The sequence below is a fragment of the Vicugna pacos genome, chromosome 19, assembly GCF_048564905.1.
Source record: "Vicugna pacos chromosome 19, VicPac4, whole genome shotgun sequence".
In the NCBI taxonomy this organism is placed as follows: domain Eukaryota; kingdom Metazoa; phylum Chordata; class Mammalia; order Artiodactyla; family Camelidae; genus Vicugna; species Vicugna pacos.
The window spans coordinates 45,519,831-45,534,276 of NC_133005.1; the positions used below are offsets into that span (position 1 = coordinate 45,519,831).

The 14,446-nt window shown below is 67.2% G+C and overlaps 1 protein-coding gene across 2 annotated transcripts in view; it reads right to left on the bottom strand.

The window, feature by feature from the left end:
- Positions 1-107: 107 nt before the first annotated feature.
- Positions 108-14,446, bottom strand: part of LAMA5 (laminin subunit alpha 5) — a 50,791-nt gene continuing 36,452 nt past the window's right edge. For both annotated transcript variants that reach the window (XM_072944532.1, XM_072944531.1), the window contains 40 exons: positions 13,718-13,948; positions 13,047-13,160; positions 12,688-12,815; positions 12,368-12,448; positions 11,942-12,156; positions 11,437-11,537; positions 11,104-11,284; positions 10,869-11,018; positions 10,350-10,501; positions 10,172-10,282; positions 9,824-9,935; positions 8,978-9,148; positions 8,639-8,835; positions 8,322-8,438; positions 8,029-8,183; positions 7,610-7,751; positions 7,413-7,515; positions 6,718-6,828; positions 5,739-5,918; positions 5,507-5,655; positions 5,260-5,430; positions 5,013-5,149; positions 4,762-4,915; positions 4,490-4,623; positions 4,255-4,417; positions 4,058-4,180; positions 3,812-3,960; positions 3,600-3,732; positions 3,367-3,513; positions 3,133-3,263; positions 2,842-3,012; positions 2,624-2,762; positions 2,393-2,538; positions 2,122-2,314; positions 1,881-2,045; positions 1,615-1,777; positions 1,354-1,487; positions 1,182-1,275; positions 857-976; positions 108-665 (listed from right to left, as the gene is read on the bottom strand). In XM_072944532.1, coding sequence (XP_072800633.1) covers positions 502-665; positions 857-976; positions 1,182-1,275; positions 1,354-1,487; positions 1,615-1,777; positions 1,881-2,045; positions 2,122-2,314; positions 2,393-2,538; positions 2,624-2,762; positions 2,842-3,012; positions 3,133-3,263; positions 3,367-3,513; positions 3,600-3,732; positions 3,812-3,960; positions 4,058-4,180; positions 4,255-4,417; positions 4,490-4,623; positions 4,762-4,915; positions 5,013-5,149; positions 5,260-5,430; positions 5,507-5,655; positions 5,739-5,918; positions 6,718-6,828; positions 7,413-7,515; positions 7,610-7,751; positions 8,029-8,183; positions 8,322-8,438; positions 8,639-8,835; positions 8,978-9,148; positions 9,824-9,935; positions 10,172-10,282; positions 10,350-10,501; positions 10,869-11,018; positions 11,104-11,284; positions 11,437-11,537; positions 11,942-12,156; positions 12,368-12,448; positions 12,688-12,815; positions 13,047-13,160; positions 13,718-13,948 — 5,832 coding nt within the window. In that variant the 3' untranslated portion in view covers positions 108-501. The remainder of the gene's footprint in view (positions 666-856; positions 977-1,181; positions 1,276-1,353; positions 1,488-1,614; positions 1,778-1,880; positions 2,046-2,121; positions 2,315-2,392; positions 2,539-2,623; positions 2,763-2,841; positions 3,013-3,132; positions 3,264-3,366; positions 3,514-3,599; positions 3,733-3,811; positions 3,961-4,057; positions 4,181-4,254; positions 4,418-4,489; positions 4,624-4,761; positions 4,916-5,012; positions 5,150-5,259; positions 5,431-5,506; positions 5,656-5,738; positions 5,919-6,717; positions 6,829-7,412; positions 7,516-7,609; positions 7,752-8,028; positions 8,184-8,321; positions 8,439-8,638; positions 8,836-8,977; positions 9,149-9,823; positions 9,936-10,171; positions 10,283-10,349; positions 10,502-10,868; positions 11,019-11,103; positions 11,285-11,436; positions 11,538-11,941; positions 12,157-12,367; positions 12,449-12,687; positions 12,816-13,046; positions 13,161-13,717; positions 13,949-14,446) is intronic.

Genomic DNA, 14,446 nt, shown 5'->3' on the forward strand with positions numbered 1-14,446 from the left:
CCAGGTTTCTGAGGGGCGGTCCTTCCGGGGCGGGGACCCCACGCCAGGCAGAGCTACCTGTCTGACAGCTTTTCTCTTTTCAAAGTCAAAGTCAGCACTCAGTTACGTGGAGTTAACTTTTTAATTTTTGTTTTAAGCAGCAGGGACCAGTGGTTTACAGGTCTCTCGTACTATTAAAATGGGTGGAAAGAAAATCTCACATTAAACTGAAAGATAAAAAGTATAAAAACCGTCTTACAGTATTTATCCTTCGTTTAGAAAATCAAACATAACTTAAACCATTTCCAGAAATAAGACTCATAACCTGTAGAACCTGGAGTCTAGATAAATACACACAAACCTCCTCTGTGAAACGGGCTGCGGGCGGTGCTGTCGGCAAGTTCTGTGGGGGGGCTGGGGTTGAGGAGCAGGACCCTGCCTGATGGGCGGCCCACCTGGGGGTCCTGCAGACCCTCCTGCGTGGAGACCACCGGTTCTGGCAAGGGTCCGGGGGCAGCTGTGCTACGCGGCAGGGCAGCCGCTGGCCCCCACAGCCCCCTGCAGGCGGGCAGAGCGAGGCAGGGCCACTGGGGAGCGGTTCACCTCCAGGTTCCTCATGCAGCCGAGGTAGACTGGAGGCTGAGGGCGCGTCCAGGTGGGGGGCCCAGCCTGCGTGGCCCTGGATTCTGGGTGCAGGGGAAGAGGGAGGGAGGGAGGCAGGTTGGCGCAGAGGCCGGGCCCTACCAGCACCCCCACCAGGCCTGTCTCCCTGGATGTCCCCTCACAGGAGGATAGGATGAGAGCAGGTGACCCCGATGCCCAGTCCCCAGGGGCAGCTCCCTGCCACCACTGTCCCCCAGGCCGAGGTCACACTCACCAGGCAGGCCCCCGAGGTGCAGAGGCACCAAGGTGTCAGCCGAGGCCACGGGCGTGGGGCCAAGGGTGCGGTTGCCTTGCAGGTCCACTTCCAGCCGGAGGGCGCGCCCCACCTTGGTCACTGCGGGGCACAGCCTCCTTGTGGCCGGGCCGGGAGGGGTCCTCTCGCCAGCCACCGGCCAGGGGCGCTTTGCCACGTGGCTGTGGCTCCTGAGCTCCCCTGCCTGGGGGTCCGCAGCTGCCCCCTGCCCAGTCCCTCCCAGGCTCAACTGCAGTGGGGGGCGGGGGTCAGGGATGTCCTGGACATGGTGGGGTGCCCAGCTCACCGGCCAGTCGGTGCCACTGCCCATCACAGAGCGCCTCGGGGTGCGTCACCAGCGTGGAGAACTCGCCTGCACCGTCGTCTGCCCGCAGCAGGACCTGAGGGCAGGAGGAGGTCAGGAGGGCTCTGCCAACCTGAATCCCATCCTGAGACTCGTCCACACCTGGTCTAATTACCTGCTTCTCCAACACCTGCAACTGCAGGTAGGGGGGCGCCTGGACCCGGCCCAAGTGGAAGATGAGGCCGGTGGCTGTCTGGGGCCGCACCTCCAGCTGCAGGCCCACGTCAGGCAGCGTGGCCCCCAGGCTGTCTGTGGGGAGGGGCCATGAGAGGAGGAAGGTCTCAGCCCCAGGCCCCTCCCTTTCTGGGCATCGCTCCCACCCCCGCCTCCCCAGACCAGGAACAAGCAGGTCTGGAGACACCAGTGCTGGACAGACCTAGAGTGAGGCTTCCCCCGCTGCCAGCAAAGAACACGCCCTTCTCCAGAGGACCTGAGAAGCAGGGTGTGACCCCCACCATCCGCGTGGGGGCCCCCAGGAGCTGCCCGTCCAACCTCAGTCTCTTCACACAACCACTGAACCCGGAGCTGCTGAAGGCCACCTGCAGGGCACAGAGGGGTGGGCCAGGTCACGTCCCTGGGGAGCCGAGGAGGGCGGACAGCGTCCAGTTGGGCCGGGGAGAGGCTGCGGGCGGTGGTTCTCACTGGGAGCTTGGGGCTGAAGCCGCTGGCAGGGAGGCCCCCCACAAAGAGAGTATGGGGCCGGGGGCCCTCCTCCCCCTGGTGCTGCTGGCCTGGCTCCTCCTGACTCCGGGCCCAGACCCCGTCCGTCACCAGCTGGATCCGAGTCTTCTCCCAGCGCACAGACACCTGGGGGTGGGGAGAGGCATGTCAGGGTGGGAGCTCCGGCGCCCTGCCCGTTGCCCAGCGCTCCTCGGCCCCTCACCCTATGCCACCGGCCAGCCCGTGAACGCTGGCGGCTCTGGACGTGCAGCTGGGGCCCTGGGCCATCTGTCCGAGCGACGAAGCGTCCATGGCTCAGGAAGAGGACCAGGGAGGGGCTGCGGGCAGTCAGTGGGGTGGCGAGGAGCAGGAGCCCTTGGGGGGCGAGTGGGCGGACAAGCATCGAGACCTGGGACCTGGAAGCCAAGCAGGGGTGTCAGCCTGGGACGGCCCGTCCGCACCCACCCCACCCGCCCTGCCCTGCCCGGCCCTACCAGTCCCCAGGGGGCGCTGGGATGTGTGCAAACTCCAGGTGACTGGACAGGTGGCCCCCAAACTGGTAGGCGTCTCGAATGGTCCTGAGGGGGCGGGTTGGCGAGCAGGCAGGGTCCTGGGCGGGCTGCCGGCTGCGGCGGGAGGCCTGGGGGTCGGATGGAGACGCAGGGGTGCGTGGAGGCCACCTTCCACCCGCCCCAGCTCTGGCGCACACCACCCCCGCACCCCACCTTCCGAGCCGCGGCGGCCCGCAGTCCTCTTGAGCCCTGCTCCAGGGCCTGGGGTGGGGCGGCCGGGGAACAGCCTGAGCTCACGTTGAGACCGCCCAGGTTCTGCTGCAGGTCAAACACGCGCTGCGGCCCCTTGAGCCTGCGGAGGGCAGGGGTCAGTGGCCGGCAGCAGGCAGCGGGGTGGCCACCAGCCCTGCCTCGATGCCTGCCCCGCTCACCGCAGCAGGAACACGTTGCTGATGCAGCCACTGAAGTTCCGGATGGTGTCGGCCTCAGGCCAGCCTCCCAGGAGGAGGCGAGGGGCCCCCGTGGGCTGGGGTGGGGGTGGGGGCCACAGCCCCCGGTGGGGCTTCATCTGTTGAAGCTGGTCGTCCACGTAGAGCCAGACCCTGGGGGGGAGCAGTGTTTCCCCCGTCCTGCCCTCAAACCTGCAGGCTGTCCCCAAGGCCCCCAGCTCTGCTGCCCCCTCCCTGGAGACAGCACTGAAAGGCCAAGCAGGCTGGACTCACCCTGAGGCATTGCTGTAGAACGTGACATAATGGGGAGACCCGTCGGCGAAGCCCCCTCGCGTTTTCACCTCGGTCCTCAGAAGCCGGAGTGTCATGTGGCCCTGCTGCAGGGACACCTCGCACGACCCATCCTGGGGACAGCGGCCAGGTCAGCAGGCTGGGGGGCCCAGACTCTGTCCTCCACCGCCCGAGACCCACCCTGCTGCTGCGGCCAGAGTGGCGGGGCGGACGCACCGGGGACGCTCGGTGGTAGAGCAGCCCACTGTCCTGGGTGCTGCGGAAGCCGAAGCCGGAGTAGACGTCGCCCGTGAGGGGCGCCAGGTCGCTGGGGAGAGCCAGGGGCAGGAAGCCGTGGCCGTGGAAAGTCATGGCCCGTCCCACCTGCAGGGAGGGGAGGGGAATGACCGTGAGGCCCGCGGCTGGAGAGGGCGGCGCCGCCAGCCAGCCAGCCGGGCAGGGTGGCTCACCAGCAGGTCTGCGGTGCAGCCGGAGCTGATGCCCGTGGTGTTCAGCCTCTTGAGGTCCACGTACTTGCCCAGAGCTTTGATGCCCTTGATGCAGCCACGGATGGAGCCTCCGGAGGGGAAGAGCCGCAGCAGACTGCAGGATGGTGGCAGCAGGGTGAGCGGCAGGGGTCGCCTCCCGGGCCCCGCCCCCCACCCCCAGGGCCGGTGCTTACCTCGGGGGCAGCAGGCCGGGCGGCACCCCCCCCAGGTAGTAGGCGTCGGCCAGCTCCAGCGAGTTCTCCTGCTCCACGCTGAACACCGTGGTCCTTTCCACGCGCACCAGCACACGCTTCCGGCTGCCCCCCAGCAGGAACACCTGGATCTGGAAGGCACCGGTGCAGGGGCTTCAGGTGAGCCATGACCGCCTCACCTGCCAGTCCTCCCCGCCCACGTCCTGCCCTCCCGGACCCCAGCCTTACCGCCTTGCTGGTCGTGGTCAGAGGAGGCAGGGGCTGCATCGGGACGGCCTCCTTCAAGCCCGCACCGAAGTCGTAGAGGAGCACGAGGCTGCCTTCCTGCACAGCCAGGCACAGGAACTGGTCCTGGGGTGAGGGGCGGGGCACAGGTCAGTGCGGGGAGGGGCGGGCCAGCCGGGCAGTGTGGGCGTCGGACGTGCCTGGTGCTGCAGGAAGAAGATGACCCCGCTGTAGGACACGAGCCGCAGCTCCTGCTCGAAGCGCTTGGTGTTGCTGATCTGACTCTCCACGCTGATGCGGGCGAAGCCGGAGCCATCCAGGTAGGAGCCGTCTGTGAGCCACGGGTCCCCGGTCGACTTGGAGCTGTGGCCAGAGGTTGCAGGGTCAGCGAGGGCGGCCTGGGCGGGGGCGAGGGTCGGCTCAGGCCACACGTACCGGGCACAAGGCTTATCCACGGCCGTGTCCAGCTGGAAGGTCTCCTCGAAGTTGTAGAGACTGACCACGTCTTCGTTGAGCGTGTCCAACTCAATGCAGCCCCGGTAGCCAGGAAAGCGGAGGGGTTCGGGGGGCTGCGGGCACGGCGTGCGGTCAGGGCGCCACCCCAGCCAGGACGGACCCAAGGGGAGGAACCCAGGCTGCCGCAGGCGGACTGGAGCCAGGCACCAAGTGCACTTGCCGGGCCGGGGGCGCAGGGTGGGGCGGCTCACCGTGAAGCTGCTGGGGTAGCCCCCCACGTAGAAGACGAAGTCGTCGGGCTGCAGGCTGAGCAGCCCTTCCGCCCCCGGAGCCACTGTGTCGCCCTTGGTCTCCTGGACCACCTGGTTCTCCACCGTGACAGACATGTGGCCAAACTGCAGGGTCCTGAGGGCAGAGGTGAGAGGACGCGGGGTGGACGGGCAGCCCTGCCAGGCGGCAGGGCGAGCGCTGTGGGGGCCGTGCATGGGGCCGGGCCTCCCACCTGTCGATGCTGACGGCTGCGAACTGCTCCCCGATGTCTTCATCAATGCTGAGGGCCGCAGGGCCCGCCCCCCCGAGGCGGTACACCCACTGCACCTTCTGGTCCCGCAGAGCCACACCCATGTAGTCGCCAGTGGCCTATGGCAGCAGCAGGAGACTCAGTGGGACGAAGCCCCAGCACGGCCCACTCTCTCCGACCTGCTGCCCGGCTCCGCCAGCCCGCTGAGCCCGCCGAGCCCGCCCAGTACCTGGCGGCCGCCCATGTACAGCACAAACTGGTCCCCGGCGGCCTGGCCCGAGGCCGGCTGCGGGCTCTGCAGGTAGAACCTGAGAGCAGTGTAGGCCGCAAGGTCGCTGAGGTCGCGAGGGGCGCGTAGCCGCACTCCTGAAAGCCCGTTGAACTTCATGGGCACCTTGACCTGCGGGGAGCACACGGCCTGTCAGCGCCACCTCCTGGCCTCCCGGAGGCCTGCCTCGCCTGGCACTCGCGCCCACCTTGCTGGCTGCGCCCCGGGCCTGGGCAATGAGCTCCCGCACACGGCCGATGCTGGCGGACAGGGCCAGGCTGGCGTTGCGTGCCCCGCGGTCCTGCAGGAGGCTCAGCGTGGTCAGCAGCTGCGGCAGCGTCTTCTCCAGGGCTGACACTGCAGGGGGGAGGGCGGCCCTGAGAGCCGGGCCTCCCCACCCTGGCCCGCCTGCTCGCAGGGCACCGAATCCCAGGGCCCACCTGAGCGGCCTGCGTCCAGCATCACCTGGCCCAGGTCCTGGCTCCGCAGGCCCTGGTACTGGCCCTGCCACCGCTCCACAGTTTCCTGCATGTCGTGAAGCTGGGACTGCACGCGGGCAGCTGTGTCCTGGGCTTCGGCGGCCACGGCCTTGGCATGGGCGATCTTCTTGCTGGTCTCGTCTGTGGTGGGCGGTGCGCAGGCTCAGTGGGGACAGGGGAGAGCCATCCTGGTCTCATCCCCGTCTGGGGAGACCACTGAGACCCCCTTGTCAGGACCAGCAAGAGGGACACACCCCACAGGTCTTGTGAGAACCTCAGAGCAGTGGACACCGTCCCCTGCCAGACGGTCCCTCCTCCATGCTGGGGACTCTGGCCAGAGCTGGGTCACCCTGGGCCTGCCCAGGTCAGCTCAGCCTCATCCCCCCACGGCCACCACTGCCCCCTCAGCATTTCTCCTGAGGCCCTGCCAGAGTCCTCAGGGCCGCCACTCCAGATTTGCTGGGAGTGTCCACCCTCAAGTCAGCAGAGATCCCTCCTAACCTGGGCCAGATGCACCGCTCCTCTGCCCTAAGCCCTCCCAGGGCCCCCACACCCCAGTCACCCCAGTGCCCTTGGCTCCAGCCACACTGGCCTCCGCCCCTCCACCTCCCTGCTTGCCGGCTGACTGCACCCTCCCCAGACGCCCCCAAGGTCCCTGCCGCACAGCCCCCGCGGGTCCTGTGTCATTTCTCTCCCAGCACCTCTTGTCCCTCCTGGTCTTCACTCGCTACCTGGGGCTGCTCTGTTGGGTATGTCTCCCAACCAGAGGCAGGTTCCCAAGGCTGGGGCCCCCCACAACAGGAGCCCCTCAGCTGCCCTGGCCACTGTTCCGGACAGTGTGTGCACACACGCCCTTGCATAAAAGCCCTACTGGACGGTGCCCGCTGGAGGGCTATGGGGATGAGCAGTGAGGCCAGCATGGGGAGAAGACCCAACACACCTGTGTCCATGGCCAGCATGGCCTGTACCTCCTGGACTCGGGCCGCCAGCTGCTCCTTCCTGGCCCGGGCGTCACGGAGCTGGGTCCCGGTGCCCTGGAGGGTGGCCCGCGCTGCGGGGGAGGCAGCCTCAGCCCCAAGAACCCCCGCCCCCAGGATACAGGTGTGGCCCACTGCAGCCCTCCTGACCAGGGAGGACCGGCCCACGTGCACATAGACGGAGACATGCGGACACAAGAGGCCTGGGCTCGGGGAGGTGCTGGCACCCTGAGGCTCGTGGTCCCACAGCAAATGTAATTACCCTTTTTTCATGGATGAACACAGTGGAGGCTCAGAAAAACCAAGCCACTTCCAGCCACCAGCGTGCTGAGGTCCTAGCAGCAGAGGGAGCAGCCCCACCCTCACTCCTCGCCTGCCCCTCCTTGACAGCCCAGCATGCACATGGGCCCAGCCAGGACGGCAGGAAAACTGTCAGTGGGTCCCCATGTCCTCATCCTGGGGACCCGGCACAAAGCCCTGGGGTGGGGAGGGGGCTTTGCAGGGCTCCCGGGGCGAACTTGAAGGGTGGTGGGGAAAATTCCCACGCAGGGCAGCCACCACCCTGACTCACACAGTGACAACCACAAACCCCATACCACGCGGCTGGAGAGTGAGGGTCCCCACAGCGCCTGGACACCCAGGTGGACCGGGCACTCACCAAGGCCCAGCCTCCGCTGCTCCCCCAGGACGGCCTCCTCCAGGGCACTGCTGTTGGCAAGGAGCTCCCGGGCTCGGGGCGCCAGGCCCTGCTGCACCACCATCTACAGACGCGGGGACAGAACGCAGGTCACACCTGCCTGGTGGGGTGGGGGGCATCAGGGGCTCCTCGGGGCGGCAGGGAGGGTGGGGCCTCACCGCCCACGTGTGGCTGGCCTGCTGCTGCGCCTGCCCAGCCGCGCCCGCGGCGGCCTGCACTGCCTGCAGAATGCTGCTGTAGGCGTTGGCAGCCTCGACGGCCCGCTGGATGAAGCGGTCCCGGTTGACTCCGAGGATGATGCTGTATGGAGAGATGGGGAGGACCCGAGGCCGTGGGGTGGGGGGCGCTCAGTGCGTCTCATGGGCCTCCCGCCCTCCCAGCTGCTGGGCCAGCTGGCCAGCAGCTCCAAACCCCCAGCCTTGGCTCACGCCCTTCTGCTGCCCCGTGTCCCTCTCTTGCTTTCTGCCAGCCTGGGCCTGCAGGGACAATGACCTCTCCTTCTAGGAGCCTTCCCAGACCAACCGCGGCCCCTCCAGGCCCTGGCTGCCCTCCAGGGCACCCTCTTTGGGCTCTGTACCTGGACAGATTGAACGCCAACTGGTCCAGCTGCTGTGCGTGGGCCTCAGCAGCCTCCACCAGATCCACCTTGCTGCTCGCAGGGGAGAAGGCTCGCATCTTCTCCAGCAGCGGCGTCCGGGCCCCGTCCAGGCTGGCAGCGAGGTGCTCGTACTCCTGAGGGTGGGTGGGCTTAGGTGGGACCTTCCTCTTTTACTCACTCCCACCTGATCTGGAACCCCAGGGGCCACACTCTGCATGCAAACCAGTGCCTGAACACGCCTGGTGCACAGCCCTGGGAGGGGTGGCGCTCACCTCCTTGGCCCGGTCCATGCCATGCAGAAGCTCAGAGAGCTGGGCTAGGGTATCTCTGGCGGCCTGCAGAGTGGCCCCCAGGGTGGCATTGTCTCGGGACAGCTCCTGCTTCCGTTGCTGGAGGTGATGGGGAGTGAGGAGGTGGTGACAGAACAGAGGAGAGATGGGGTAAACAGGGAGGGGGCGGGGGAGGGGATGATAGGGGAAGGGAGGGTGATGGGGAGGGGTCATGGGGGTGATGGAGGAGGGGTGAGGACAATGAGGGAGGGGAGGATCATGGGGGGGAGGGGGGGACTAGGCCAGGCCAGGCTCCCTACCAGGGCCTCCTCCAGGCGCTCCTGGTTTCGGCTGTTGAGCTCCTCGGCCTCCCGAGTGGTACCCACCGCCCGGTTCAGAGCCTCCCGCAGGTCCATGAGGCCGGCCTCATGCTGGGCCAGCTGGTCTCGGGTGCGCGCCACCAGCGCTTGGTTCCTCTCCCAGCGTGTGGTCAGCTGCTCCTGCACTCGGGCCAGCACTGGTCGAGACCCAGCACAGGAAAGGTCACACGGGCAGTGACCCTGGAGCCTGCCTCCCAAGCTGACGTGATACCCCTCCACGCTGCCCTCAGCCCCAGGGCTCCCTCCCCGTCTCTGCCCTGCTGGGGCTGACACACTCACATCTCTGGGCCTCCCCCAGCTCGGTCTCAGCAGCTGCCCGCGGAGCCCCCAGCTCACGGGCCCGCATCTCCCGGAGCAGCCGCTCCACCTCGGCCAGCGTCCGGCGTAGCTGCTCGCCCGAGGGGACCGAGGCATTGGCTGGTGACAGGCGGTCTGCCTGAGACTCGAGCTCTGTGCGGGTTTGGGGAGGGGGATGTCAGGGCCCAGGGCTGGCCTGCTGCCTGGGCAGACCCCTGCCCACTAGCTTCCAGGCCGGAAACCCCTGCCTGAGCATCTCTGGATGACCACATGTAACCCGGCATGCCCAGAACAGCTCCCAGCGCTCCTGGCTCAAGGCCATGACTTCTAGGCCTGCCTGGCCCCTCCCCCACACCCCTCCCCCTCACAGCCCCCACCCTAACACCCCTGCTGCCCACCTGCTCAGCCTGCTTCCTGGCCTCCTTGCCTACCCACCCCTCCTCCCAGTCCAGCACTCAGCTAGAACTTCACTTCCTTCTGGGCCCCTGGGCTGTGCCTGGTCCTCCAAGTCCCCTCTTGGTGACACGCCCCAGGTTGTAACTCAGTTTCACCCTTGCGTTTTCTTAGGGAGGCAGGGGACCTGCGAGGGGACACCGGCCCATTTCGCAGGGTCTGCCTGTCCTCTGGCCCTGGCCACACTGGCCGCCTCTCCCACCTTCCAACCCTGACCTGCTGTTCACATGGTCAAGGTACCGTCTCTGTATCCACACATCCAACCCTGCCAGTTCTTCAAGGCCAAGCCCCTGAAGGCATGAGCCCCTGCTCTGAGCCCTGAACACCATTCTGCCCAACTCTCCCCTGCCCCTGCCCAGCCGGGCCAGCCCCTACCGCTCAGGGCGCGGTCCACAGCCTGGATGGCTACCAGCAGTGTCTGTGCCCGGCCCAGTGTGGCCTCGGTGCTGTCCAGCAGCTGGCCGGCCTGAGCTCGAGCCCCTGCAGCCTGCGGATGAAGTACCTGCTCAGCCTTCACTCCCTGCTGGCCGGGGGGAGGGCTGGGGGCCTGGGGAGGGGCCTTGAGCCTGAGGTGAGGGTCAGAGGTGACACTGCACGGTTTGGGGCCTGGGGAGAGGGGCCTCTGGGGGAGGAGTCTGCTGAGAGGGAGAGTCGTCAGGGGAGGGGTTTCCTGGAGGAGAAGCATTCCAGGGGGTTCTGGGGCAGGAGTCCCCAAGGGCCTGCCTGGCCATCCAGCCGCTGTGTGTCCTGCCCGAGGCTTGAGGTCTGTCGTTCCAAGGCCTCCAGCTGCAGTGCGGTCTCGTGGTGGAGGCCCGAGGGGCTCCGGAGCTGGCTCTGAGGGGAGGGGAAGGTGAGAGCCTGCGACCTGAGAAGGGGAGGCTGGGGCCGGGCTGTGCAGTACCTGCAGATCGGCGATGGAGGCGTCCAGCCTGTGCAGCCGGGCCCAGGCCACGGAGCTGGCGTTGATGCCACGCAGCTGCTCGCGGATGGCGGGGAGGAGCGCTCCGGCCCGCTCCAGGTCATCCAGGAGCAGAACCACACAGTGGTCACACACTGCGAGCAGGGGGGCAGGTTGGCATGGGGTTAGGGATCGGTGTGGGGCCAGGGAAAGTCACAGGGTTGGCGTGGTGCAGATGGGTCATTGGGGATCATGGTGGTGAAACAGGGATGCTGAGCTGAAGGTGACAAGGTCAGTGGGGGTCAGAGATCAGTGTGTGGGTCCCAGGGTCAACGTAAGGATGGGATGTGGGGCCCCTCAGAAACTGAGATGGGGAACTGGGGCCACAGGACTCCTCTGGAAGTTGAGGTTAACATACAGGTCACCAGGCCAGCACAGAGCTGGGACCCACACTCCCCCAGGTGGAGCTGGGAGGGCCGGGTGTTGGCAGGGGGCAGGTGGGCGGCGGGGGGAGGCTCACACCTTCGCAGTGTACGCCGTGGCCCCCAGGCCTCCCTGGCACGGGCACCTGGTGCTGCTGGCTACAGGTGTCACAGCGCTCCCCACTGAGCCCAGGGGGGCACGTGCAGTGGCCTGTATGCAGGTCACAGTGGCCCCCCTGGCACTGGCAGCCTGGGGTGGGAAGGGTGGGGTGAGTGGCAGGCTGAGGGCCCTGGGGTACTCACCACCCCGAGGTGCCCCACCCACACACACTCACGCTTGCAGCCCTGCTCAGGGACGCCCCAGTGGCCGGGGGCACACTCGCGGCACTGGGGCCCCCCAGCCCCTGGCCGGCAGTGGCACTGCCCACTCTGGGGGTCGCACTCGGAGCCCTCGGCGGCTGGTCCACAGGCGCATGGACGGCAACCCCCACAGCCCTCAAAACCAAAGTGTCCTTCCTGCAGGCACAGACAGCAGTCACGGCTCTGCCCAACCCTCGAGACCCAGCCTCCTTCAGCCCTGAGCCCTGCCCCATACCCAAGCCCCACCCCGCCAGCCATGAAGCCCCACCCCCAGCCATGAAAGCCCCACCCCATCCATGCAGGGCTACCTGACAGCGGTCACAGCGTGGCCCTGTCACACCCGCCTTGCACAAGCAGTGCCCACTGTGGGGGTCACAGGCCTCCGTCCCACACGGGGAGCAGTCACACCCTGCAGAAGGGGGAGCTGTAACCACAGCCCTGACCTCCACCCCAGCCTTTTTCCTCCCACCCCCTACGCCTGTGGGCTCCTACGCCACGCCAATCTCCATCCCACCCCAAATGAAGCCCCTAGACCCTCACTGTTCTCCACCTTCCCCGTTCCACCTGGGTCCAGACCACACAGCTGCCTGCTCACTGTCCCCCCCACCGCCCCTGCCCCGTGCCTTCTGCCCAGTAGCCCGGGCTCAACCAGAGGTCCTGCCAGCCCCCTCCTGGTGACGCCCTCCCGCAGGAGTAGCCAAAGTCCCAGAGTGACCCTCAGCCTGGCCATGGGGGTGTCTGACCATGAGCCCCAGCATGGGACACAGCCTGCTCCTGGGGGACACCCATGGGCCCCCCGCCCTCCCCGCCTACGGGTGCAGTTGCCAGGCAGCAGGGCGTTGCCGTAGAAGCCGGGGGCGCAGCTCTCGCAGCGGGGCCCGGTGGTGTGGCGCAGGCAGCCACGGCAGGCGCCCGTCAGGGGGTCGCAGTCACTGAAGAGCATGTTGGGATCGCCATTGCCGCTGCAGTCACAGGGCTGGCAGGAGCTGCCTAGCACCAGCGGGTTCCCAAAGAAGCCAGGAGCGCACCTGGGGGAGGCGGCGTCTGTAGTCTGTGCCGGCCTGGGTGCGCAGTGCCCACACCCCCCCAGGCCCGTCCACGCACGCAGTGCCTCCCCCCCCGGCCCCCAGCGGGTTCCCGAAGAAGCCGGGGCACACCTGGGGGGAGCGGAGTCTGTGGCCTGTGCCGGCCTAGGCGCGCAGTGCCCGCCCCACCCACCGCCACCCCCACCCTGCTCACCGCTCGCAGGAGGCCCCAGCATAGCCCGGTTTGCAGAGACACTGGGTGCGGCCACCTCGCAGGATGCAGCCCATGGCGAAGCTGCAGAGATGGAGGGGGTTGTTACACACCTGCACACCCTAGGTGAGCACCGTTGTGTACTCGGGCTAGGCCAGATACCAGGTGTTGGGGGTCCCCTCCTCATGGACCCCCAGCTGTCCTGGCCTCCACAGAGAATGAGCTTCTCCACCAGGCAGGGGATGGTGGCCTTCTATCCCGGGTCTATGAGGACTTTTGGCTCCAGCCAAGGGTCGGGACCCCGGAGGGGTGGCCCAGCTTACTTGTTGGAAGGCACAGCAAGGGGGCAGGGGCAGCTGACGCAGGGGACCGCGGGGTCCTCCGACCCACCACGCACGAAGCCGTCCTGGCAGTGCTCACAGTGGTCGCCCTCCGTGTTGTGCTGGCAGCCCTGGGGCAGAGGGGACAGGTCAGCACTGACAGGAGGCCCCGCTTCCCACCAGCAGGGCCTGGTCAGCTCCCTCTGCAACCCTGTGGGGCTCTACGCCCAACGCCAGGGGGGCCCCACTTGGGTTCTGCCCCCCCGACCTCAGTATATCCACAACTGCTAACCCAGAGGCCCTCCGGTCTTCCCTAGTCTGTGCATTTCGTGGCTGCCCTACCCTGCAGGGTCCCCACTCACCACGCAGACGCCTGAGCCAGGGAGGCAGCGGTCCGAGTGGCCGTGGCACTGACAAGGGACGCAGCGACCCAAGAAGAGACCTTTGACGTCCCGGTAGTAGCCAGGGGCACATTCCTGGGGGGAGGCATCAGGGATCAGGAAAGGGGGCAGGGCCAGCCCGCTGCGGGGGCAGGCCAGGGGCCACCACAGGTCAGCCCCTCAGGGGTCCTGACGCTGGCTAGCGGAAGGCACAAGGTCACAGCCCACGAAGCTGCATGGATGCTCTGGCTCAGGCGACCACCCTCTTTCCCCACGGGCCAGGGCCATCCTCTTTCTTCTCCAGACACCCCTTTCCAGTGGGCGGACGGATGCCCCGTGGGCAAGGGAAGGGAGGTGGCTAGAGGCACGCTGCCTGGGTGACTCGGAGGACGTGGGATGCACTGGGCAGTAAGTGGACGAAAAGCAGCCGTGTGCACAGAGGGCGGGGCGGGTGACAGCGGATAAGCAAACAGGTGAGCCAGCGGGCTGGGAGGGTGACATCCAGGAGGTGGGAGGGGAGACTCGTGGGGAGGGGCCGAGGCGGAGGACGAGAGCGGATGCCTGGCGGGTACGGATGTGCCTGGCACGGGGGGTGGGCTGTACTGACCAGGGGGCGGCAGCCTCCCAGCCTGGCGCCCGCCCCTGAGCCTCACCTGGCACGAGTCCCCACGGTAGTTGGCAGGGCACATGCACAGCTCCACACTGCTGGCCGGAGGGCCCCCGCCCGCCTCACTGGCCACCTCCAGCGCCACCCTACGCAGGGAGACGGCCGAGGAGGTCTGCGAGAAGAGGGCGCGGAGCTGCAGCTGCTCCAGGCCGGCCAGCACCATCATGAGCTCCTCCCGGGACACGGCGTTGTGGGTCTCCATGTGCCGGAAGTTCCCCTGCAGGGCCACGACAGGTTCTCAGTGGGGCCACAAGCCCAGGACACACAGGAGCCGAGCAGACCCTCCATGGGGGACGGGGCTCAGGTGACAGGGCGTAAGAAGAGTGACACGCAGCGTAGGTAACTTCTGACCTCAGAGACAAATACTTTCTTAAGACACAAAAGCACTAACTGTAAATGAAAATCCTGTGAATTTGAGCAGGTTAAGAATAAGAGCTTCTGTTCATCACGAGACACCTCAGTGAAAGGCTGAGGGGCTACGGGCCAGAAAACAGTGGCTACGTTCAGATCAGGACCAACACAGAGCGCCCCTGAAAGACAATAGGTCACAGACCCCACGAGCAGCTTGCAGAGGACCACGTGCCCATCAGGGAGCAGGGATCCGCAAGCGGCCCGGCATGCAGCCCAGGGAACCAGAAAGCAGGCGTGGCGGGGGGCGTCCCAAAGCACCCTGCTCCCAGGCTGCATTTTCTGCCATGGAGAGCAGGCACAGATG